At 42.6% G+C, this 26,989-nt stretch overlaps 1 protein-coding gene across 1 annotated transcript in view; it reads left to right on the forward strand.

The window, feature by feature from the left end:
* The window catches only part of RBKS (ribokinase), a 71,212-nt gene that overhangs the window by 43,467 nt on the left and 756 nt on the right, over window positions 1-26,989 (forward strand). The window contains exons 7-8 of the mRNA XM_057397024.1: window positions 5,232-5,420; window positions 26,664-26,853. Coding sequence (XP_057253007.1) covers window positions 5,232-5,420; window positions 26,664-26,837 — 363 coding nt within the window. The 3' untranslated portion in view covers window positions 26,838-26,853. The remainder of the gene's footprint in view (window positions 1-5,231; window positions 5,421-26,663; window positions 26,854-26,989) is intronic.

Consider the following 26,989-nt stretch of genomic DNA (forward strand, 5'->3'; position numbering starts at 1 on the left):
CCCCCTGTTGTAGAATGGGTATCAGACTTCTGATCTAAATAAGAAAGGCCTATCAAAGATTTGATTAAATGCTAACAGACTACTTTACGGCATCAGTGGTAGAAAGCAGGACAACTAAAAGTAGGTTAATGCTAATTTTGTTAAAGAAAGCTGAAAGGGGTGTAAAAAATAGCATGTAAAAATAGATACCATCCTATTATTTCTTTTTAAGTGTTGTTGTCTATTGCTAGAGGTTAGATCATTTTTGGAAGAAATATTAAGAATGGAAGTTCGTGGTAGTATGTCCAAAATCAAGATCAGTATTGCCCTTTACAAGACCAGGGGGCTATCAAGTTCATAAAACTGTTTTAGAGTCATGGATTAGGACATTTAAGATACTGCTTATTAATATAGCAACATTAATCCTAGGGATAGTCTTCCTTAAGAAAAATAATTGATATGTCCAGTAGTCAAAACAAAAATAAGTCCTTTAGAATTAAAATATTCCAGAATGTCTCTTGAATTTGCTTTTTCTGTTTCAAGCAATGGAAGGCTACTATTACACCATAAAGCAGAAGTTGCCAGTGATTCACAGTATATTTTAATTCCAGCTTTGTTCTAAGCCTCATTTTATCAGTCGCTGGAAACTATGAAATTTCCCATATTTAGTCTAAAATGAAAGATGTTACTTTGGGGAGGGGAGGGAATAGCTTCAAGCCAATTCATTTCAATCAGTTTTTAATTATTCCAGCACGATAAGTATTTCTGCCCGTATGTATGTAAAAATTTTATAATTTGAAACAACTGGAACTAGCTTGGCTTGTGGCCTGATCGCACCAGATCTATCTCACTGCTTCGTTGGGACTGTTCACATGTGTTAGAATTAATGAGATTGAGTTCTTGTGCTGTCATTCTCAAAGAAATCTTCTAAGGTACAAGCCAAGTTTGTAGCCAACTGGCTTACTGTGTTTAAATATTTTAAATCAAAAATATTTTAAGTTATCATATGTAGTTTTAGGTGGGTTAGCCTTAAAACTGGCACCGTTTCTGTATTATTATTATTTCTGTTCCAGCAGTACCTGGCAGCATTTGCAAAGCTGTTATTGTGCGAGGTGCACAGAAAGCAGTCCAAGTGATAGACTGCTCCCCAGAGAATTAACACTTCTTGTTGTTTCACCAGTTTCTATTTGCTGAGGATCATAGAAGCTGGGAACAGACCTCTGGAGGGCTGTAGTCCAACACCCTGGTGAAGCGTGGCCAATTTAGGTCAGATTGCTCAGGTCCAGTCAAGTTCTGAATCTCCAAGGATGGAGATTGCATGACCTCTGGGCACCTGTTCCAATGCTTCATCACCCTTGTGGTGAGAAAGCTTGTCCTAGTACTGGAATTTCCCATGTTCCAGCTTGTGCCTGTTGTCTCGAGTCCCGTCCCATCCCTTCAAGAGGACTGTGGCTTCATTTTCTCGATATCCACCCAATAAATTGCCATAGACAGCAATTATCTCTCCTCTGAGCCTTGTGTTCTTAAGGCTGAACAAGCCCACTTCACCCACCCTCTTCTTGTATGTCCTGGTCTTTGGCCCTCTGAGTATCTTGACAGCCTTCCACTATAGTATGCTGTAAGATGTCAGTGTCTCACTTGCGCCAGAGATCCCCAAAATAGATACCGTGGCGCAGATCTGGTCTTGCAAATGCCAAGCAGAGGATCCAGGACATCTTCCTGAAAGTGGCTGTGTAAGCCATAGGCTGCCCCAAACACACAACAGCCAGGAACACTTGGCAAAGCTTCATGTCACAGTTTCATTCTCACTTATAACCAGGGTAAACCAGTACTGCTGTTGAGAGAATTAATTGGTTTAGATTGGCTTTTGGGGGTAGTATGGGATTGGGGTGGCATTAATTTTAACACAAATCTGCCTTGCAATTCAATTTGTTTCCTGGCCACACAAATGGCTGTGCTGGCACAAGAGTATGGACCATGTGGGCCAGAGGGGAAGGAAAAAAGTAGGACCATTATTTACCGTAGCAGTGCTGGTTTGTGTTAACTTACTGTGACTAGACTACAGTCTAAAGAGGCATGAGAGCTAACTAAGATTAGCAAGGATTATGGCCAAAAACCTTCATATCAGTTAAATGAAAAGCTTAAGTTAAATTTCTCTTCCACTTTTGTAAACAAAATTAAGAGAATTCTGTGTCGATTATTCATATAATACCCACCGTAGGTTTATTCTGACAGCAGTTTTGTGGAACATCCTCTTCCTTTAATAGGTCCATTGAACTGAGGAGTTTTATGGGACTAGCTGCAGAAAAATAAAGTTCTCAATTTGCTGCTCTTTTGTACAGTGCGATGGCAAATGTCCACATTGGGCTTTTAGTATTGTTATTCAATTTTTTCTTTACATAACCATTAGTTATTTCCTTCAATTGTACCACAGTTTGTTTTTTAAATAAGATTCTACTGAAGGGAGGAACTTAGAAACTCACCACAGTATTTAACATCAGTTGACATTTACCGCAATCTCTAATTATTGGCACAGAATCTGTCTGGCTTCTGCTGCTTTTATGGCTCTTCCAGCTTGTTCCAGTGTTTTTTAGTGTTACCATCCTGCCGTAGATGAGTTAGATGATAGGGGTTTCAAGCAGTTGAAGATTTACTTTTATACAGACTCTGTCTGTTCAAAATAATTTTGTTTATTGATACAAGCAGTGTAAAGATGAAGAGAAAGATTTCTGCAAAACCTTGCACATATCAGTCCCAGAACAATTCTTTAACTACCTAAGCAAAAAAGTCCTGTTGACTTGGGGCTCAGCAAGCACAAAGAGGGCATACAACGTATGTGCTTCATTAGGAAGAATATGATATTTAAATACTTCATTTACCTTGCTCATGGAAAGTGTAAATACAAAGTAAATAAACCCAAATCAGATGTACTGTTTCTCTACCAAAACCAAATCCATTTTTGTCCTGGAGACTTTGCAACATTAGGTAAAATGCCAGTTAGCCAGTTTTAGTCAAGGATCCGTGTTAATCCATTTTTATTCCTGTAACATGATGTGCTATGTGTTCTGGGTACAGGAATAGTCTAAGCTCCAGAGAGCTTAAAAATCATGAAAAGGCACAGACTTTTTAGACTCTTGAACATTAGAATAGAGTGTATGTATCTTATAATACTCTTTATTTTCTGTCCTTGGTTTCTCCAAAGCCATTATTGGAGTATTGACTCCTTGCAAACCTTGCAAGAAGATACATTCAAAAGATTTTGTGAGATACTATTTGAAACAAAGTTTCTTCATTGAAAATGCTTTTATAAGCCTTTAAAAACTGAAATAGGTTCCATTTGCTTCAATAGCTAGTACTGCAAGAGATGTTTGAGCAGCATGGTGACATGCTAAAGAAAATTTGATGGGTCTACATGCTGTCTTCGAATTTAAAGCTTACTGTATCCTTGTCTGGGATCAGGGAGGTTAAAAAAAAAGTAGTTTTCAGTTGCGTGTGCACATTAACCACACCTTGCCCCTGCACTGCACGAATTTACCCACCAAGGTCTGTGCCACACCAGATTCTGCCTTGCAGCGATCAGCTCGACAGTGCTTGAAACCATTTATGCATCTGTCCAAGTAGAGACTGAGAGCTTGGTCCTGTAAGTTTGAAAATTAAAAGCAGTAAGTACTCTGCTAATGATACTATAAGCTCTAGGGAGTGTGTTGGCATAATCTGGCCTTTCAGAGCCTAAGGGTGGCTTCTCTCTCCTGGGTCAGGCTGAAACACAGGAAATGACAGTGGCAAGCAGCGGGCGCTGACTCACAGCTGGGGGCGGTTTACTCGGGGATGGCTGTAGTAGTTCCTGTCCCTAGCTGTCTCCCTGTCTTTACTACAGGCATGGCTCATGCTCCATGGAGCAGTTGTTTAATCACTATAGTTTATAGGCCGTTACATCAAGAAGTATGTGTGCTGAATTCAGGTTTCAGTAATGCAGAGGAAGGTACTTCGAAATATTTCAGCAGCTGTTTCCCAAGAAGCCAATTCGGCTTCCCAAGAAGCCAATGTAGCAGAGGTCAGGAAGAGGAGCGGGTGAATAGCTTCCAAAGTAAGTTTACCACTGAAAGTAACCCTAAGAGAGTGGAAGCTATGCCCGGTTACTAGGCAGTTAACTAAAAATACTTCAGATTGCATTTTTCAGATCCAGCAGCAACCTCGTAGCGCAAGATAAAGCAGGACTTCCCTCTCCTCAGTCAAGCAGGACAAGATGTAGTAAAGACAGCAAAATAGACTATGTCTCTTTATTTACAATTGAAGGCATACTGTATTATGCCACTGTATTTTCTCTTCCCTTCCTTGCTGTTTCATTCTTGTTCTCTTCCCTGCCAAAAGTACATGACAGTTGACAATGCTATGCCTTCAGGACGATGTATGAAGTGGTGAAAAGGATGCTTGATCCTGGAGTCTTCATTGCAAATTTTAGGGAAAATTTGCTCTTTGTTGGGTGGAACTAGAAGAGATTAATTGTAAGAGCCAGCTGGGAGAAGCTGACTTAAGGTCACCATCTGTTAGAAAAAGAGTTTATCTGTGTTTGCACAGAGCCAACACAGGAGAGTCTTAGTTTTGACAGAAGCCTATGGACATGGCCATTACACAAATATATAATAACCTTTGCCCACAGCAGGCTCCAGATAACTTTTAGGTATTTTTATCTAAAAATATATGCTAAAGTGAACAGGGTGGTCAAAGCTGAGAATTATTTTTTTCCTCTTGAAGAGATTTTCCCTCATGATTTCCCTCTAGCTGAACACTGAGAATTTAAAAGGGAATTTTAAAAGTTTCTCTCTTGGTGCGAAATATCCCCCAGCAATAGTGGCCAAGTTGCCATGTAGCATTTTGCACATTAGAGCACAAAATGCTTTTGCCAAGGCTGTGCCCTTGTGTTCATTTCACAGATGAAGAAACTGAGGCACGTGGGAGAAATGGGATTTTATTAAGAGCTGCATGCCAGGTAAGTCATAGAAACTGGAACAGAAACCATGCCTCCTGCGTCTCTGCCTAGGCTACTCTCTTACTCTCTTAGTGTGCTGTGCCTGAAGTACCCAGTGATTTCAGATGAGGAGCAAGACAGCTGAATTATCAGTGTAGGAAGTGGTTTCATGATCATCCTATAATACACATTTAAAAATGATATTAATGTTTTCAAATGCAACTGTTGTCCAAAAATGAATTCTGTCAGATTGTGATTTTCATTTGTGTGGGTTATTTTCCAGGCAGAAATTTTAACGGGCATCCCAGTTGGCAACTTTGAAGATGCTGGAAAGGTGGGACGCATGCTGTTAGAAAGAGGGTGTAAGCTCGTAATTGTTACTCTTGGAGCAGAAGGCTGCATGATGATATCAGTAGAAGAACCCATTCCAAAGCACGTTCCTGCTGGGAAGGTCAGGGCTATGGACACTACGGTACGTTTTTGTGGTTTAACTGTCTTGCTTTGGAAAAGACTGCTTAAGCACTAAGGGAAAGCAATGAGTAATCAGCCAAATCTTTGGGCACTAGCACAAAGGCTAATTTATGATGTGAAATTGATATCTTGCTTCCAGCCTCTCATATATTAAATGTCAGTTGAGTTTTATAGTCTGTATTGTAGATGAGCTAGAATTATTATACATACTGATAGTATCTTCATGTTCCTCTTTTACTGAAGTCAGTACCTGTCTCTGACTGTAATGTGTGATGCCTGTGGCTTGAGCTGCAGTCCTGCTTTTTCACCTTTGCCCAGTCATATAACTCATCTTGTCCACAACCCAAATGCTGTGGGAGAAAGGAGTTACTACTGTCCTCACAGTCTGAAACTGAACATTTGGCTCTTCTGACACAAGAGTGAATTGCTTACCAGGTGCTAGCTTAAGGTCCTCAAAGACATAATTTTTAGAGAATTTAGTGGAAGAACCCCAAAGTTCTTGCTGCTCCATGACAACTATTTTCTGATGATAGGTAAGGGATACTTGGTCAGAGGCATTTCAGTCTAAATGCAATACCCCCAGCAAAAAATGAAAACAGGACAGGCAATAGTTAAGATAGCATTGCTATGAAAACCTTACCACATTGCACATATGGGGCTATTTTGTGTTCCTAGTATTATCTGACATAAATCCAAAATAATTCCAGTGGAGTTACCGAGAGCAGAGCAGGTCACGTTGTATGTACTAACTATACATTTAAATGCCTGTTATAATAACGTCATATTACATATGTTCTGTTACAATAGTTCATTAAAATCCTGGAGATTTTGCCATCTGGTGCATTCCATATCTGAACTGCATTAATAATAACTAGTTCTTGTAGCATGTTTTTTTATCCATGGGCCTCATACTGCTTCACAAAGAGGGAAAGCAACTGCTTAAAAGATGAGGAAACAAAGGCATAGAGGACTGAAATTACCTAGCTCAGTAGCATGCAGTGGCAGAGCTAGGAGTAGTCACTTCATCTGAGACAGAAGGTCACTCATAGATTTGGACTGTGATGTGCTGATATTGTGGAGGGCTGTTTCACTGTTAAATTGAATCCTTTTCAATTTAACTCTGAAACAGAGATACTTTGGCTTTATTTTCCTCTTTTGCCTCTTTGTCATTTCAAAGGTTGACCTTGTTGTTAGTGCTGAATTTGGAATGTCCTTAAGTTCTGGTTTAAGGAAGTATTGCTGTATTGTACTGTGCATAAGGTTCTTGGTAGGGTACTAGAGACACCAAACTGCCTCTGCCTGCTTTTAGCACTGAATTAGAAGTGCCATGGGAGCAAAAGGCAGAGCTCCCAAAGCTGCCCAGAAGCAGAGTTTATCAGTTTGGGAGAAACACCTTGTGAACCTGGCAGTGTGGCTTGCTCTGAGTTGGTAAAACCACTATTGCTATCAAAGCTCAGCCTTAGAGTTTTTCTTTACATCACACAGAAGTGATGAAGAAGAAACATGTGTGATCTGCTTCTTCAAAAGAAGCAGACAATTGCTGCCAGGTCAGCTGTGTCATATTGTTTGATATCCTAAGATATTTGCTGCTCTTGGAATAAAGCAGCAATACTGAAACCACACACTGGGGCTGAAAAGTGCTTTTTATCTTGCCTAGCAGTTCAGAAATTCATGACTGAACTGATTCAATGCTCCTCTTTTTTCTTTTTCTTTTTTTTTTTTCTTAAATGAAGCAATTTCTTTGAGTTTACTGAATCCTTGCCCTGCCTCCTTGTGGCCACCAGGTTATTGGCTTTCACATAGCAGAGGATTTTCACAGTTAATTTTGTTAATCTGCTTAAATACCAGTGGGTTGTTTTCAGTAAAACAGCTGCGCTCAGTTTACTCTTGCAGACTGAATGAAAAAAGATGTGTTGGCCTTCCATTAGAAAAGTCTTACAGTGCTTAGACTGATTATCACTTTGCCTGCAAGCAAGTGGTTTTAAAGCAACCCTTCCAAACATCCTCAACTAACCTGGATAATTCTGTTACTAAAATAAATACTAAACTTCCTAGTAGGACACATTACTGTCTTCAGAGGTATGTCTGCAGTGGATCCTTCCCCAGGAGAATAAACTCAAGCTGTTAGGTGGCTTAGCAAGTAGCCACCTACCCACAGAGTATTCAGAGCTGCTCATGTGCAAGCTCTTAGCATGTAATTTAATACTAAACAAAACTTGCTACCTTAAACTGCCCTGACTTCAGCTGCTCGAGGGACCAGGGAGTCATTTTTTAAGCTGCCATAATCCAATCACATCTGGTTATGTGCCAGTATCCATATTGACATTGTTTGGATCCACAGAAGGTAAAGTTACCACCAGACAGACTTAAACGTGTGTATAACCCATCACAGGACTTGCAAAAGACTTGCAGACCCCTTAGGAAAACAGTCTGTATTAAAACAGAGCGTGTCACTTAGAAGATACACACTTGAGATACAAAATGAACTTCAAAGACTTCCTTCACTGCAGAACTTTTCCCATAGCTGCTACCACTGCCTGGAGGCCTCTCTGCAGCAGTGCAACTTCAGCACTGCCTCCTGGCCCTTTCTGCCGGCCACAGCAATTCTGGACATCTTTTACAAGAAAATACTTGCACAAGTCCAGCCACAAAGATTAAGAATTTGAGTTCCCTTAGTCTCACACTGTGTGCTCCCCATTCTCCGTGCTCATAGGTTCATCAGAGAGGCTGCGGGTTGTTAGACCGTAGAGCCTGGCTCTTCCTCGTAGCTCTTGAGACGGTTCATCTCAGAGTTTATTGGCAGAACAGTGGGAAAAGCTGGCTCCATCTCCCGCTCTGTGGTGGAACATGAATCTTCACGATTGAAAATCTGGCATTTTTCACCCACACTAAATCAATACTATAAAGGGGAAAAAAAAGAGGCTTGTTGATTTATTTTTTTTTAGCGCTAATTATCTTAATGTGGGCTTTGCTAATGTATGCAATGCTTCCCATGACTGTTAGCAGAGCTCTCCATACACAGTCCAAAACATGTAGAGCACGACTAGGCGTTCAGAGGGAAGTTTTGCAAGACTCAGTATTGTAAAGCTGAAACATCTGTTTCTCCTGTTATAGCTAAACAGGGCAACAAGCTTTTGTTAAGAAAACAAACTTTCCCTTTGTTTTACTAGTTTCTGCTATTTTCTATATGCAGATTTTGAATGAAAACAAAAATAAGTGAATTATTGAAAAATCATACTCAGATTTACTATGTGAAAGCAATACCTGATGAAGCTTACTAGCCACATCAATGTGTATTTAAAGCAGATGACCTACGTAAGAGACATTTGACATATAGAAAAGTATTAATGTGTAGATAATATAAGAAAAGCGTACGTTATAATCTGTTTTCATTACTTTAAATAGTTGCTTTTAAATTCACTTGACTGCATGAAGTTAAATATATGCATTTGTTTTATTTTTGGAAGGAGCTATTTCCGCTTTAGGTGAAGCTAGTACACGAGGCTGCATTAAAATAGCTGTGAAGGATAATTATATAACTCCACTTCTATGACACTTCTTCAGTTGGTAGCAGAAGGTTTCACAAACCATTCACAACCATTTCATAGAAAACAATAATATCATGCACACACATTTAGCAGTTGAGTGTGTCTGTGTGTGAAGCAGTTTGCCTGCTGCTGAAGCAGAAGCACAGCTGAGGTGGAACACAGCAGCTGCTTGAGAACACAGCTGTGGGACATGACTGAAAACCACCAGGTCAAAACTGTACTTGAGGTGAAGTGGATGATCTGTGTGATGAACCACATGATGATCCTAGATCGTGGCATCTGCTGCTGCACGAGCCCTGAACACACCGTCCTGGCAGAGGCATTCCCAGTCTGATGGCAGGGAAGGCAACACCGTTGTCTATGGTGTGGAGAATGAAGTTCTGCTCTTTTCGCCCCTTCACCCTCACTCTCCCCCTCTGCTTCTGCAGTCACGCAAAGTGTAATTTACAGCACTATTTACATCTATTTACATTTACTAATTATATTCCATTCAAACTGCCAAGGAAAATTTGTCAGAAGAAAGTAATTACTCAAAGCTGGAATCTGGCCAGCAGTGAGATTAGTTCCCTTCCATTTTGCAAAAGAACACTATATGATTTAACAGAGCCGAGTGCTTCAGGTGGCAGCTGGGGACCAAGTCGTGCCCCTGAGGTACTGTGGAGGCCTGCCTAGGGCTTGGTATGTGCAGGTGGGCTTTGTGGGGGCTCCAGGTTATCCATGGGTTGTCCATGCCAGGCCTTCCTGGGCGGTGGGTCAGTCTAGTGGCCAGAAGCTGTGGCAGGCTGGAACATGTCTGCTGGCTCTGGGGCTGCACCCCGGGACTCGGGGTTTTGCCTTTTACTGTCATTGCTCCTTGTAGTTGAAGGTGGGGTGTCCTGTCTAGGATCTGTGCTTTCAATTGGAGGGTTGGCACAGGCAGAATCTCTCCTGTGTGGAGGTACTAGTGGAAAATGATGACCAAGCAAGCCAGAGCTGCCCCACTGACACCCCCTACATCCCCATTGCCAGCACAGAGGTCACTCTGGGGAGGGAAGTACTCTAGGGTTAGTTTCTGAAACCTCTGGTTTGCTCTAGAGCCCAGTTTGAATCAAGATGCTGAATAGCACCCATGCATGCTTGCATCAGCTAGGGTGACTTTCTTATTTCCATCCCATCAGGAGTTTTAAGTACAGTTGCTCTGCTTAAGCTCTTTTCATCAGCTTTTACTTGACCGCAGGGTTTACACATGCCAGTGCTGTGTGCACAAAAGTCCTGCATTAGCACACTCACAATCAGGAGACCAGGCATCTGCATATCTGGCTTAGGCATGGATGTATTCCCTGTGAAGGCAGAGACACTTGGGCACACAATGTTTAAATGGAAAAGTGTGATCGCTTTTCACAGAGGTGCCCCTAGTCCAAACAAGTCCATGGTCTCCCTTTTAAATCTCATGGAGAACCCAGCATGGTTAACTTCACAGTATTTCGAAGCACAACATTAAATTCCCTGTATCATTTCTCATGATACCAGCATTTTCCCTGTCTGGTTGTGCTTTTGGATACAGAGAGTACACAACCTGCTGAGGGAAGCTGAGGATCTCAGCTTAGGTTGATCTCCTTAGCCTTATAGCCTTTATAAGCCATGCTTATGAACAGGAAACTCATTTGAGACATGATCAAATTCAAAACTTAATCTACTCAGTTATGCCTGAAATTTGACATGAGTGTGTGATTTATTCCATAGAGTCTTACTCTGTGTGACATTCTCAGAGACAGATGATACATACTATTTGTCACAATCATAAATGTTACCACTGTTTTTTCATGTCAGTTCTGCAAAATGAAGGCTCATTGCTAGAATATGAATTTGTCATCAGATGTTTTGTGTTCGAATCCTGCTAAGTTTCCCTCTGGTTTCTCATTGCGATATATTACATCTGGCTCTTTTGCTATGGGAGACAATTAAAAAGGCTGTCTTTAAGCAATTGAGTGCTCACTGTGCAGCTTTGCACTGAACTCTGAAGATGTTACACAATCTTTATTTTAATAAAGCCTCATATAAGTGTATAGCTGTATAATTTTAGATATGTGACAGTATTCAGGCCTGTGCAGTAATTGTGGTCTAAAGAAGGCAGTGTGGTTTAGCAATTTGAACAAAGGACTGAGTAAGAGTTCCAGGGCTCTGCAAAAGACTTGCTGTAAATCCTTGGGAGAGTTACTTGTCCTCTTTGTATCCCAATTCATCTATCCGTAAATTGGAGCTGCTATTAATGTATTGCATGTAAACCATGAGAAGTCTGTTAGAGATCAGAACAGAACCTGGGAGGCCTTTTTCCCAGGCTTGTCATATAACCTCAGGCCAGTTGTGCTTCTTTGGGGGCTTTGCAAACTCACTGAAGTTCTGCTTGAAATTAAGAGGTCTTGTCTGTAAAAATATGGTTTACACTAAAATGCTCTGACTTTGCTGTATCTTCTGGTTTGGAGGAAGCCTGAGCCAGAGGAGTGAAGTGGACACTGAAATAAAGCCTTAGAATATAAATAAATCCAAAACAGTCCTCCTAATAACAGCAATTCTTTGTCTCCTGACTTTGTGGCCTAACGTCTGAAGCTCAAGGGGATATAAATACAACACTCTGTGCAATGACTAATTACTCAAAATTCTGTGCATCAGCAGAAGTGGGACTTGTGGTTGACTCTAATATTATCAAATGCCTTTGCTATTTAATAATCTTGTAGCCGTACATTATTTAGCACGCCGTTTCCACAAAGAACAGTGATTTTATTTCGGCTATCTCTCAACAAAGTAAAAATGCAGCTGGTAGTAAATGAAGCATTTGGCAGACAATGTGTCTGATGTACAGTTCTCTAACTTGCTAAGAAGAGAAAAATGTTGTTGAGTGTTTAACCTTTTCCTACCCAAGGCTGTAGCAAGGAGTAAAGTGACCACAAAGGGCAAGATTCTATTTTCCTTCTTTTCTTTCTCTTTTTCTTTTGTTCTTTTTTCTTTTTTCCTTTTTCATTTTTTTTTCTTTTTCACTTTTTCACTTTTTCTTTTTATTTTTCCTTTTCATATTTTTTGTTTTTCTTTTTCCTTTTCTTCTTCCTTTTCCTTTTCCTTTTCTTCTTCCTTTTCCTTTTCTTTTCCCTTTCCATTTCCTTTTCTTTTCCTTATTTTTTCTTTTTCTCTTCATTTTCCTTTTTCTTTTTTTTCTTTTTTCCTTTTTCTTTCTCTTTTTCTTTTTCTGTTTTTTTTTCTTAATTTTTATTCTTCCTTTTTTTTTCTCTTTTTTCTTTTCTCCTTTCTTCTTTCTTCTCTTTTTTCTTTTCTTATCTTCCCTTTCTTCTTCAAGGAAAGGGAAAAAGTTACTATAGGGCAAACAGCTTATCTATCAGTGGGGTTTATTCACACACCAACACAGAGTAATTATGCCCAGAGCTCCCATTAACATCCCACAAACCGACAGCATAATAGCTTCCTTTCTTTAACACACAACCAAAATAGGTTAATAAATAAGTTTAGTTTCAGTCATAGCCCACTTTCTGACTTAGACTTCTGCGTTCCCTCTTTTACAAATATGGAATCCATTGAATTTTGGAACACAAAAACCACGAGGAATAAGTTAATCTTCCAGACACTCCAATCAGCAATGTGCACTGTAAATCTATTTAAAGCTGCGTCTATTATGTTCTGAAGTTCAGCTGAACTGTGAAAGGGCACATGACTGAAATCACTGCATTTGAGTTGACTCACGGTTAAGTGTAGATGGGAATTGTTTGGCTCATCACAAGTTTCTGATTCAGGCCTTCTGAAGACACTTCTGTTTCTGAAGGATTGGCCAGTGGCCGAAGTTTATACAGGTATCCAGCCAGTGATGAGAGGGATTGCATGAGATGCGTCTCTCTGCATCGGCAGTCAGCTGAGAAATGGCAGAGCAAGCCCTCTTTCCTCTTTGAGAGCAGAAAGCTATACTATCCCCACTTCACAGGTAGGAGAAATGGAACAAAAAATGTTAGCGATTAGGTGCTCTGAAACACCAGCTAAAAATACCCTCTCCAAGTTCCATGGCGAGTTGGGGTCATGCAGCCAAAAAATGACCCATGCTACTCTCTTTACTTCTAGACAGCATTATCATGGAAGGAAACACTGTTTATCTGCCTAGTAACTGTCTATTTTAATCTGTTAAGAACAAACAATGTAAACAAAATGAGCAAACAGAAGCAGGCTTGCACAGAACAATTTGCAGCCTTGTTTTCCAGTGGAAGATTCCACAGACCACCCAGGCTTTGCTCTAGTCCTTTTCTCAACCACGGAGCATCTAATTAAATCCCTTTCCATTCCTGACTCTTAAGTGGAAGAGAGCCTACAGTCCTGTACAGTTTCTTTCCAGATGGAAATGCATAATTTAACAGATAGAGCTGACAGGGAGAAGTGGGCCCAAAGCAGTATTAGCATTTGCCACAAATTGGATTAAATTACAAGGGGGTACTTAATGAAGATGTAGAATAAAAAGAAGATTAAAACCAATATTTAGATATTTTAAAGCCCCTTCTAAGATTACAGAGTGCCAGGCAACAAAAACTTCATCATAAATCTGAGTTTCTGTCCCAGTTACTTTAGTGATACCAAGAATTGTTTGGTTTGGGCTACACACCATCCATATCAATTCATGATGTTTTGTCCCATTGTGTCCTACATCTTTGTTCTGTATACATGTTTACGTAAGTTGCTAAGCACTTTACATTATTTACTACCTCTGTACTCACAACACTCACAATACAAGGTAAAGTGCTATTCTTACCACTGCTTTGCAGATGAGGAACAAAAGCGCACAGGGACTGGCTTGCCAGTGGCAAGCGAACCTGCTTCCCTTGATAAAACCATAACTTCTTCTCTGTACTTCTCTTGAACCAGAGTTAGGACTGGAGGAAAAATTTTGTCAGGGTATCAGCTATCTCATTTTTAGAACTGGACATCATTGTAGATGTCCATGTGAATGAAAAAGTGCATAGTAATGCAGAGTTGCTTTGCATTGGATGCTTCTTGAAGAGGCTGTAAGGGATTTGTGGAGATACACTACAAGGACACATGCTTTGGCTCCACTATTGTCATAATGAGAAATATTCCGGTTCAGAAGTTAACCCATTTGATTGGCCTGGACAGAAAAAAGTAGGGCTGCTGGTAGCATTTTTGCACCAACTGAATTGTTTTGTTTGGGGACAGAACGAGTGAAGAATCCAGCATCCAACATCTGGACCTGAGATTATATTCTGATAAGGTCTAGGGAAGCTAAAATCAGAAATATCTTCAAGCTGTCTTTGTGCCACCTCAATTCTGGGATGCTTTAGTAAATGAAACACTGGTAAAATTTATACAGGTTGAGTGCAGAGTAGGACATGCCCTTTTATTGCTTCTCTTGGGCTAGCTGTGGTTTGCAACATAAATCAAAATCGTTGCAGTGGAACATGCTGCATCCCTTTTCTTGATTTGCTCTTCTCCCCCTGTCTTTACAACGAAGCCAGCACATGGTCTCCTCCAAGAGGATGTTCAGTCCTGCTATGTGGCTCACCCTGTGCTTGGAGCAGACACTGGGCCTCCAAAGCATTGTCCTGGGTTCAGCAGTAGCAGTCATGTTTCTCCTCCTTGGTAGCTGGTTCAGTGCAGTGTTTTGACTTTCGGCTCGGGAACAGAGCTGATAGAGATGTTTTGGTTTGGCCAAGGACTTTGTGAGCCTCATGCTCTGCCAGGGAGGAGGGGAAGCCGGGAGGAAGCAGAGACAGGACACCTGACCCAAACTGACCAAAGAGGTATTCCATACCACAGCACGTCATGCCCAGGATGTAACGGTGAGTTAGCGGGAAGGGCTGGGAGACTGCAGGGTTGGAGGAGGTATCGGTCAGAGCTTGGTCGGGCTTGGGGGGCGAGTTATCGGTCAGTGGGTGGTGAGGTGTTGTATTCTCTTCCCTTGGTATTTCCTTTATCATTATTATCACTGGTGGTAGCAGTAGTGATTTGTGTTATACCTTAGTTACTAAACTGTTCTTATCTCAACCCGTGGGAGTTGCATTCTTTTGATTCTCCTCTCCGTCCCTCCGAGAGCAGGGGGAGGGCAAGAAAGGGGGGGAAGTGAGCGAACGAATTACCTGACTGGGTTTAAACCACGACAAGCATGCATACAAGACAGTGTCAGTTGTAATGGTGTATAGCACTCGGGGATATCTGAGCTGCACAAAGGATGGAGAGGAAGGAAGACCAACTGTGTGCAGCCATCCTTTCTAATTAAATTCCTGCAGTTAAAAATAGCTAGTGGAAGCTGGCGCTTCTGGCACATCCAGAGCGTCACCTTCCCAAGCATCTTTTTCTGGCCTGAGCCGTAGGAAGCTGCAAATGTGATCTGCTGTGTAATAGTGCAGCATATTCCTGGCCAAACTCCTCAGTATTTTTTACCTCTTGTGTTTATGGTTAGCTTACGCATGTCTTATGCCTCCTTTTCTTCCTTAAAGCTAGTTTCTGCAGAACCAGGTATCATCCTGGCTGTTGTGGAATGTAACCTAGTCTGCTCAATCTGTTCATGAGTTCTGGCTATGGTGAGAGAGAAGGCAAGCCTGGCCCCAGAGCCCCTTGCCTGCTTAGTTACCCAATTGCAGTAATGTTGATAATGAACTAAGACCTGATTTCCCCCAGCAGAGATTACATTGCCCATTCTGGTCACTACAGAAACCAGAAAGGTTTGTGCTGGATCGGTGATATTGCATAATTAGGTTTTCAAAAGAACAAGAACAGAGAAATGAGAATAGTGGGGAAATCAGGCTTCTTGCTTTTGCAAATTCTAACCACAGAAAATGCCAGAAGTTTTTTTTCTTATAAAGAGTAAAGGACTGAAATCTTTAGTAGCCTGTCCCAAGGACAGAATATGTTTTACAGCTTAAGCTAGACTAATGGAAGGAAGCTAAAGCTGTAAGTTTTGGTGACTGATGACAGTAACTTATAGAAATGTCTTTAATAGAGAGTTTACAGTTGAGTGTAATGATTTTGTCACTTTTCTCAGGGTTTTATGACTGTGTGTGTAGAGATAGACACACAGGTATAAAACCAGCTCTTCTAGAACAACTCCACTGTAGAAAACCAAATTCCAAATTCTGGCAACAATATTTACTTATAGCAATGGCTATAAGTAGTATTGCTTTTATTCCTTTCAAAGCACAAATAGACACAGAAATTCTTCACTATGAGAGTAGTGAGGCACTGGCACAGGTTGCTCAGAGAAGCTGTGGCTGCCCCATCCCTGGCAATGTTCAAGGCCAGGTTGGACACAGGGGCTTGGAGCAAGCTGCTCTAGTGGAAGGTGTCCCTGCCCATGGCAGGAGGGTTGGAACTGGATGAGCTTTAAGGTCCCTTCCAACCCTGACCATTCTGTGATTCTATGAAATACAGGGAAGGGGTAAGGAAAGTCTTATGCCTCATAGCTGCTGTCTGTGATTTTGTTACTGAAATCATTAAGTATGCAGTAAGTATGTTCATTATAAAGATCCATTTTACAGGGAATCCCACAGAGAATGCCTTTTGGTGCTTGCAGTGCCTTAGTGGTCACCTACTGCTGGAAACCATGACTGAGGTGTGGGAACTCTGTTTTCTGCACATCTGCCCCACCACAGGTTAAGGACAGCAGAATGGGTGGGTTACAGAGAACAATACTCCAGAGCAGAGCAGCAGTTCTGGCTCATAGGTCACATCTGGCTGAACCTAGAGAGAGGAGATACAGCTCGAGTACTCATCGAAAAGTTTAGACAAACTCAGTAGGAAGAAGAATGCAGGGAGCTGGCAAGAGGACAACGCTAAAGTGAGCTCAGACAAAAAAAAAACAACTCCTGAAGTCTGGTGGTTTCTTTTTTCCCTCCAGGATATGTAGTTCTGAGGTAGGCAGGAGCAGTGGCCAGCCAACAAAGCCTAGTTACTTTTGAAAGAGGCACTCGAGCATATGGAGCTTTCGTGCAAAAAAAGAATGGCTTTTTGATCAATTCCAGGCGAGATGGCAGTTGTGTCATTCTGAGTGCATCTCATCAGATTAGATGGGATCACTAAGAGTCTTTTGGCATTTTCAGTCAGAGAGAAAAAAAAAAACATGTGTGGTTAGTGAAATTGCCCAGCAAAGAGGTTTTTCCCTTCTGACTTGGCTGTTAGACTATGGGGTCCTGAAGCCCTGATGTGACACAGTCATGACAATTTGGCCAGTTCTGTCCTGGTTGGGGAGCTCATTGGCTCATTGTCTGGAAGGGAAACCTACTGCCAGTATTTGCAGAGTACTATCAGCGTAACATGATGTATTCTGGGCAGGGCTTCAGCTGTAGTTTCATATGTTCATTACATGAAATTTGTGAATTAACACCTAAGCATGAGCTTTGTTAGGAAGAAATTACAAGTTGGCATGAGCGTGACATGAATAATGAAGGGAATGGAGTACTTCTCAAGGAAGTGAGATAAGTGAAGCTTTTGATTAGGGTAGGAAACTAGCTGTGTGTTGTTGAGGCTTGATAAACCAGTTTGAGAAGTACAAATCAACCTTCTGAGCAGCTGATACATTTAGTGACAAACTTCAACCACAACTGATTCTGTGCAAGCTCAAGCTTTGGGAAAGGTAGCTAGAGCTCCTGTAGCATGTTCAGCTGCAATCTTGTTTCTGTTAGTGGCGATATCTACGTGCTCCCCTGTTGTTGACCCATCTTGGTGTATAAGTTGTTCTTTTTGCAAGAGTGCCACTGGAGAGTTTTGTATTGAGCTGAAGTGTGATGAGAGTTCTCCAGTACTGTGTTTTGTATGTCATAAGTTTTCTATATGTGCTCCAACAAAAAAACAAACAACCAAGTGTGGAGGGTTTCCTCTGCTGACTTTGAGTTTCTCTGTGAGGAATGAACTCTCAGATCAGATGAAAGGAGGTCACAGAACATAGATGTGAAATGGGGGAAGAATCATGTACCAAGGCAAAAGCTAACTGAAGGACATGGAACTGTTGGAACAAGTCCAAAGAAGGGCCACGAGGATGATCAGGGGACTGGAGCACCTCCCGTATGAAGACAGGCTGAGGAAGTTGGGGCTGTTCAGGCTGGAGAAGAGAAGCTGCGTGGAGACCTCATAGCAGCCTGCCAGTATCTGAAAGGGGCCTATAGGGATGCTGAGGAGGGACTCTTCATTGGAGACCGTAGTGATAGGACGAGGGGTAACGGGTTAAAACTTAAACAGGGGAAGTTTAGATTGGATATAAAGAGGAAATTCTTTCCTGTTAGGGTGGTGAGGCACTGGAATGGGTTACCCAGGGAGGTTGTGAATGCTCCATCCCTGGCAGTGTTCAAGACCAGGTTGGACGAGGCCTTGGGTGATACGATTTAGCATAAGGTGTCCCTGCCCATGGCAGGGGGGTTGGAACTTGATGATCTTAAGGTCCTTTCCAACCCTAACTATTCTATGATTCTATGATTTACACAGACTTGTATCCTAAATTGAAATATTCCTTGCCAAAATATCTTATCACTCTGGTAGCATAGGAATCCGAGTAGCGGCGAATTGTTCTGTTGATGGGAATTTCACAGGTTCAGCAGCATGGATCTATTGTTTTCCAAACAGTGTGTAGAGTTCCTGGTTCAGTGCTCTTACTCCATTGTGTAAGAAAGACATAAATTTGTCACCTCTCATTAATGCTGTCTGGAGTTGAAAGGAGTTTATACGAGCATCAGCACACTGAATTGTTTCGATGATTCAGAAAACAGCGTTCCCTGTGGGTGAATACTTTGTTGGCTTTCTGGGGTTAGTCTGTAACACGCAATAACTTTCTTCCCTGGTGTTGAGTGGCATACTGGAATATTATTACCTGGCAGAACGAAGCTCTCCCATGCTCCCTCCCAGATTTCTTCACTGTGCACTAAGAGAAAGCCATCACCTCGCAGCCACCTTGCAGTGCTTTTCTTGCAAACAGCAAGGTGGGAGCTCCTCTGTTCTGATCCCGACTGAGAATGCAGCAGAAACATGGCACCTCATGGAGGTCCACTTAGTAGTTTTGTACACATCAGTTTTGGGGTTCCCAAGCTGTGCCTCATTTTCAAAGGATGGGTAGCCGGTGTGACCCACATTGAAGTCCTTGCAAGATCAGGAGCTCTGGATTGAGCCCACAGATGTCTCAAAGTGGGTGTTCTTAACATCCTTGATCTTAAGTTGGGTTCATTTCCTGTCCTCTGAAATGGGAGCGCTATTACCTGCCTTCAAAACAGATGCTGTACAGGGGTCTTGGAATGTAAAGCAGGACTGTGTGCTATTGCCAGATCTCTAGATACTTTCAGCTGTGCTTTTTAGATGACATACAAATTAAAAACTGCAGAGCTGTGAATGCTGTATGTTTTGTTTCCAACGTTCACCACAAACCAGATAACTTTATAGGGGAATTCATGCATCTGTAATGCTTGTCACTGATCGTTTTAGAAACAGTGAATAACTTCATGTAGTAGGATGTTTCAGAAAGGAAAGAAAATGCATGCAGGAGGCCTTGTATCGAGATTAATCTCTCAGGAATGCAGGGGGTTAACGGTCATGCTGATTAATCACTGTTAATGAACCATCAGGAAATCTGTCAGGAAGTGGGTAAAAATTCCTGACAGCTGATGTGAAGCATTTTGCGGTGCACTTTGGTTTTGATGTTTCCCAACTGATAGTCTGCAGTGGGTGTAGTTGAGTTACCTCTAAGTTCTCAAGACATGTGAAGGACCAGAGGACATGCTGCCCTCGTTCAGCTTGAGTAAGTGAGCAAGAAATTTTCCCCTTGCATGGCTATGCAAGTATGACGATGCAATATAAATGCAAGGAAGTCAGGGATTGCTCCTTCCCACAGCTTCCCAGAACACAGCCTGGAAAAGAGACAGAAAGGAAGCGTGATCGTTCCCTCACTCCTCCAGTCCAAGCCCACAGGGTGGAGGGGGAAGAGTGGAACAGGCAGCTCTCCCTGTGCGAGTGAGAAGCCAGAGTATTATGTCTTGGATACACAACTGAGTTAATGAATTGCCTGGTGTTGACCGAGGGTGAGGTTTCACAGTTGGCTTAGGCTGATCCAAGATCATGCTGCTGCTGAAAGGAGTGTTTCTAACCTTTCTCTCCTTTGCACTGGACTAGCTATTGCGGTAATACAGCAGCTTGCTGATCTGCGTGTTTCTTGGTCAGTGTTGGCTGGCTTAGCCTTCAGAAGGATCAGAGAACTGATCTGCTTCACTGCTTGACCTCACGAGCGCTAGTTCTGATGTAGAGGAGGGTGTGGGAACATGAGACAAGGATAAAAACATGAGCGAGGACTGAGCCTTTCAGCCATAACATAACCATGGATTGGCTTAAGCCTATTACGAAACTGCAGTCTGAATCACTTAGTTAAGAGCGTATTGTCAACCTACAGGGAATGCAAATTAAAACGTGTTAGCTTACACCTCCTGCCGTTGTCAAACAGTGGCCAAATACAGCCATTCTGCACGTGGCTAGGAGGAAGGAGCATGTGGTGAGGCAGCAGCACAACAGCTCCCCAGGACTTGGTCTGGAGCATGCAGACCACAACACGCAGTGGCAATGTGTTTTGAGGAAGACAGAGGGGAAGGAGAAAGGAGCAGACAAGCACTACCGCCTTGGATTCTCTCTCTGTATCGTCTTTCAGCTTAAGGTAACATGTTCTAGCTTGTCCTTGTGGCAAGACTGCAGAAACACTCAGTTACCAGAGCACAGATAAAGCATAGTAATGCAGCTGTGGATCCAGACCCCAAAGGTCTGGAGCACAGTGTGCAGAGTGCTTCTCTGAGCATTTCTCCTTTATCTTCAACCCAAGTAGCTTTGCAGTGCTCTCTAGTCTGCACCAAAAGCCTAACTTAGACTTAGGAAGGTGAGCCCTGTTTATTTGTTCCAAGTTTACTTGGGTTTTATTGCAAAATTTGGTAGTTCCATGTTAAGGACTTTTTATCATTTCTTTCTGTCTCAGAATTCCATGCACAGATATAGGAATAACAGTGCTAGTGGGAAATTCTTTGTAATTTTCAGCTATTTCATGTTTTAGAAGCTTGTGACCTCTAAAGGTCTGCTCTTGTGAGCACAACCATGCACAGCCCACCACCAGTATCTGCAGACACCAAGAGTAGTGCAGGAGAAGAGAGGAAGTGCTCCAGGCTCCAGAGCAGAGGTTTTGCCACAGGCCATGGTGCAGCCCATGGTGAGGCAGGCTCTGCCCCTGCAGCCCTTGGAGGTGCACGGTGGAGCAGATCTCCACCTGCATCCCACGGAGGTCCCCACACTGGAGCACGGGATGCCTGAAGGAGGCTGTGACCCTGTGGGAAGCCCATCCTGGAGCAGGCTCCTGGCAGGAGCTGTGGCTTATGCAAACAGGAGCCCACGCTGGAGCAGGGGAAGAGTGTGAGGGATCCTCCCCTGGGGAGGAAGGAGCAGCAGGGGCAGTGTGTGATGAACTGACCGCAATCCCATTCCCTGTGTCATCCTGCACCACTTGGGGGGAGGATGTAGTGAAATTGGGAGTAAAGTTAAGCCTGGGAAGAAGGAAGGGGTGGGGGGGAAGTTGTTTTTAAGGTTTGGTTTGGTTTCTCACTATCCTTCTCTGATTTGATTGGTAATTAATTAAACTTATTTCCCCAAGTCAAGTCTATTTTGCCCATGATGGTGACCGGTGAGTGATCTCTCCCTGTGCTTATTTTGATCCATGAGCTTTTCCTTGTATCTTCTCTGCCAGCTGAGGAGGGCAGGGATAGAGCAGCTTTGGTGGGCACCTGGCCTGCAGCCAGGGTGAACCCACCACACAGTTACCAAGGGATATTTCACTCCCTGAGTATTTTAGCTAAAATTCTCTCTTAGCTGAGACATAGACCCTCATGGCACAGGAGTGTCCAAGTATGTCCTGAGGGCTGGAAATATTTCACCGGTTCCATTAGTAACCTTTCATCAACCCACAAGCTGGGGATTGTTGTAGGGAGACCTAGGCTTTCCTTGCTTACAAGGAATGGATGTGAGCATCTTCACTGGTAGCTATTTTTGTGTTACATGGGGCTAATTTGTAGTTCGGGTACAGAGTAGGCAAGAGAACAGCAAGGAATGTTGAGCAGATGTGACACAAAGCGATAACAGCCTCAGCATAATCCAGTATCACATGGTTCTGGAGTGCTATAAATACAACAGGAATTCTCCAAGGCCCAATTCCTTCAGCACAGTTGGGCATCTCTGTCTTGCCATGCATTTAGACTACACTATATCAATGTAATCCTCAGGCTTCATTCATTTTTGCACTGCTATGAGTGCTCTTATGAGACTAGAAGCATCATTGCAAGCAATATCATTGATTCTACATTATAATGCAGTTTTTGACAGCTTTTGGATTGATGTTTTGATTTATTCACTAGACGAAGCATTTATCATTACAGGCATGCCTAACGTTTCTCTTCTACTGCTATACAACACATCATTCCTTGGGAACATGCTCTTACAATGTATTTAATGGAGTGAATCCATGTAATACACAGAGTGCACATAGGGAATGGCTTTAAACCAAAAGAAGGTAGATTTAGAATAGGTATTAGGAAGAAGTTCTTCCCTGTGAGGGTGCTGAGGTGCTGGCACAGGGTGCCCAGAGGAGCTGTGGCTGCCCCATCCCTGGCAGTGTTCAAGGCCAGGTTGGACACAGGGGCTCGGAGCAACCTGCTCTAGTGGAAGGTGTCCCTGCCCATGGCAGGAGGGTTGGAACTGGATGAGCTTTAAGTTCTCTTCCAACCCAAACCATTCTATGATTCTATGTGACTTCTTGAAAGAGCAGCTGAGGAAGGTTTTCTGTGGTTCAGCAATAACACGATGAGCCAGAGCCCCCTCCTGTTTTTACATGGTTGGCATCACTCTTGCCCAAGAGGACAGGCAGGGAGGGCAAAGCCTGAGCAAGAGGCTGCCCTGGAACAAAGCAGCTGCAAACGCTGTGAACTGTGCTTTTGGCCTCGTGGCCTCCAGTTTTTCAGGTGAACAAGATACCTTATTGTATAAGTGAAATGCATCCTATTATTCCACGCATGATTGGTTGAAAAATGCTTTCGTTGCTGGAAAGTCTGTTGAACAATATAGTTTCCACTTACAAAGCACTTTCCTTAAAAAGCTTCTCAGGGCAGCATCGTATAAAAATAGTTCTACTAAAGTTGTGAACCAGCTTCTGACAAATCAGGACTAACAAAAGCTAAGGTATAAATAGAAGTGTTTTCGTGGGTTTTCTCTTCTCTAGAGGCACAGAATCTCAATCGGTGCTGGATTGTAACACACAAAAATGCCCTTTTCCAGACAAACAGGAAAACAAGGGCCTTCCAGACTAGTGGCACAGAGTATAAATAGGTTTTCAAAACTGTAAATCTTAGTCAAACCCATAACATTCACATTTTAGAGCGAGCCACACCATATCAGGCCTTATTTTTTTGATCTAGCTTTCTATTTTATTTCATACAAACGAGCGTTAGGGAAAGGTTAAACAAGTTCAATTTTTATACTTATGGAAGGAATTGTCTCCAGGCACTCACAGAGATGAAGATTATCTCAAAATCTGCAATGGATTTAGAATTCCTGGAAAAGAAATGCTGAAGAATGTAAAATATTACATATCCTGTGTTTATATTTTGTCAGTGGGCAGAATAAATGCACCTTAGTGGTCATTTTCATAATTCATTATTTTTGCAAAGGAGTTGTTTGTTGTTGCAGGGTTGTTTTTTTTTTTTGCTTACAGAAGACTTTGAAACAGGTAAATGTAAAATCAGTATTTGCTAATCCAGAGTCTGGATGATCTTGATTTTACTCTGAGCCGGTTCCTCCTTCTGCTCTACACTGACCTTTTCTGAATCTACCAAACCCAATGTAGCTTAATCCACAATACCAAAGAGGGAAGGTCTATTTCTGTAAGCTGAAAATAGTTTTTACTGCAGTTAACCTTGCAGCTGAATCAGTTCTGCTATTGCTTTTTAAGGCATGTTTGGCCAGTCATGTCTGCATGGACCAGAAGTGAGGTTGAACAGGGCATCTGCATCATCACCCTGATGCATGCCGCTGTTTGCACTTCAGTAGCTATACTGAAAACACCCCACATACAAAACATTTACTGACCAGCAACTGAACATATGACACCCTTGGGGTCTGCGGTAGCTGAGCTTTAGAGATACCAACTCCTTCAGTCTATGTATGGGAAGTAAGGATTTCAGCAAAAGTTTCTGGGCATCAAATCCTTCTGTATATTGTCCCAGTCATTCCATAATCCTTTCTATCTAGGGGGCCTTATTCCATTCTGCATGGAGATCTGCTCTTCACCCCTTTTCCACCTTTGTAGTCCCCTCATGTTGTCCAGCCTCTCCAAAAGGGAGATCTACAGCTGCCTCACAATGTCAGTGCATCACCCACAAGTGGAGAGGCACAGTAACATTGCAAGGAGAATCACTTACGTTTTCTCTTGCCATGATCCATGCTAAGACCTGGGAGAAGTGCAGTTAGTCTTTTCTTGCTCCAGTAGCAAACAGTGCAGCAAATATTTGGGGCAGTATTTAGTTACCTCCATTTAAAAAGATGAGAAAGCCAGTATTCTGCTCGATGCTGCTTGTGAGTAATAGTTTTTGCTATCTGACACCTGATATTCTGAGCATTCTGCATGAAAATAGTATTTGGCCACTTCCATTAGCCAGTGATCATGGCATGAGAAATATTTGATGTAAAAATGAGTTCTTCCTGCTACAGCTACAGCATAACAGATCTGAAATTCTACTTGTCTGTAACAGCAGCGCCAAAATAGCTTTAATAATTAATCATGCACTGATTAGATTATAAACTCACGAGATGGGCCAGGGATTCTTGTATTATGCATCAGACAAAGGGCACTGGCAATGCTTAACTAGCACTCACGGGCTCCTGCTCCACCTGCCTTTGTGGGAGCACTCTGGAAACCAGGAGAGAGACAAAGGCCCAGCAGAAGTTGATAAAAGCCTTCGATTGCCCATGTTCAGGAATACAGAACTGTTGAAACAGGTGCTGCCCGCCGGGGGTACAGCTTCCCTGTTAACTTCTGCCTTGCCAGATGCCGCTCTCCATCGTGTCCCACTGGGAAGGCAATGGGAGATAGAGTCCAAACACCAGGCTAAGTGAGAGTTAAGCAGGGAGTCTCCCATCTGGGAACGCCAATGCAAACAGCTGCTGTGGAAGGGCTGGACAAAGAGAGCCAAGGCACGGTGTGGGCGCCTGTATCCTGTGCTTACCCTTGTAGGGTCCCCTTGCATTGCCACACTGCTCTGCCCTGCCTGTCAGCTGCTTGTAACGTTACGGACAGATTTCTGTGGAAGTGGTGGGATTTTAGCTGGAATGATCTTACATGCAGCTCATTTTATGGGAAGTAGGAGTTTAACACTGAGAACCACTAGAACTCAGAGCTGGAAAACTACTTCCTAACATTAACTTCCAGTTAGAAACTTTGCTCAGCTATCTTAACTAACTTTTTCCAGGCCCTTTGCTCTTGTCCCATGACTCTTGAGGCCTATTTATCACAACTCCAGAGGCAAATCCCCTGAGGGGAGATAGTCCATATGCTGGGTTTTGAATGCAGAAGATATTACCAGTGCATTGAGTGTAATGCTTTTCCTGATAAAAAGTATGATTTCAAAAAGGGGACCTTAGAACCAGTTTTATGATATCAACAAGAACTGCTATTAGTCTGGCCTTAGAGATCAAGGCAGTTTTAGGGGAGGAGGGGGCAGGGACCCTGTGGAATGAAATGAGCAAATCTAGTTAAAAATGAATCATTTTGCCAGTTGTTGGGGACTTTACAGAGCAGTCAACATCACAAAACAGCAGTTACTGTTCAAAAGCACTTGTGAGGCAAACAGTTGTCACTCTCTGCTGATCAGAGCAGCACTAGGTGGTACCTCAGAGCAAGGCAGGGCATGGTGTCCTCCCTGTTTGCCCAGGGATCATCATGCAGGGTGGGCAGAGCATGGGACAGCTCTGCTGGGAGATGTGGCCCAGGGATGGATAGCTGGAAAGGGCCATAGCTGCCAGGAGAACCTGTCTTCTACTCATACAGCAAATCATCACAGGTGCCAAAGCTTGCCCCAGGAGTAAGAGTGGGTTATGTGAGATACACAGCACAGACCTTCATGAGTGGGACCTTTATAATAAGCCGCAGCCAAGTTCTAGAGGCATCCAAATGTATCTTTCTGCAACCAGGAATTTACAGATGCCACAAGCCACGTGGCTTCTTTTTTTTTCCCCTTTTCTCTGTCCCTTCTACCACTGACCTTTATGAAAAACAGAAGTTAAAGGAGGGAAAAATAACTTTAATGAAACATTCAGGTTGAGAAATCAAAATTGGACACTCCAACAACAGGAAGTTTCAAAAGCAGTGTTTAGAACAGCACGTTGCTGAACTGTGGCACACTTGCTTTTCTTTATGCTTTCAGTCGCATTACAGCGTGTACCTTGACTCAACAGCTGGGCACAAAGACAGGATCGTGGTTTGGATAGTACGGTCGTATCGACAGTTTAACACAGCAGAATTTCCTGGGCATAGAAAAGTGAATAGTACTCAACCCCCAAACAGTTTCCTGGCTCCTGCAACCCGTGCTGCAACTTTTGTCTTTCCAGTAAATGTGTCTGAATTGTTTCCCTCTCTGAGGTTACTAAAACTTGTCATTTTATTCCAGGGAGCTGGAGACAGTTTTGTGGGAGCACTGGCCTTCTACCTGGCTTACTATCCCAAGTTACCCACGGAGGAAATGGTCAGGAATTCTAATTACGTCGCATCAGTGAGCGTCCAGGCAGCAGGGGCACAATCTTCATATCCTTATAGAAAGGACCTGCCCCAGAACCTCTTCTGACATTGCTTAGCTCAAGGTACCAATTTTATCTTATCGCAGACAACATTAGTCTCCTGACTGCTGAGGTTCTTCTCTGCCACCTGGAAAGACCAGGAAAGCCTTTTTGCTTCTTACCTGAGGAATCCTGTTCATTGCTGCTCTAGAGTAGTAAG

This window comes from Pezoporus wallicus, unplaced genomic scaffold (assembly GCF_028554395.1).
Source record: "Pezoporus wallicus isolate ANWC-B61680 ecotype Strahan unplaced genomic scaffold, APGP_CSIRO_Pwel_v1 contig_14703, whole genome shotgun sequence".
NCBI lineage: Eukaryota > Metazoa > Chordata > Aves > Psittaciformes > Psittacidae > Pezoporus > Pezoporus wallicus.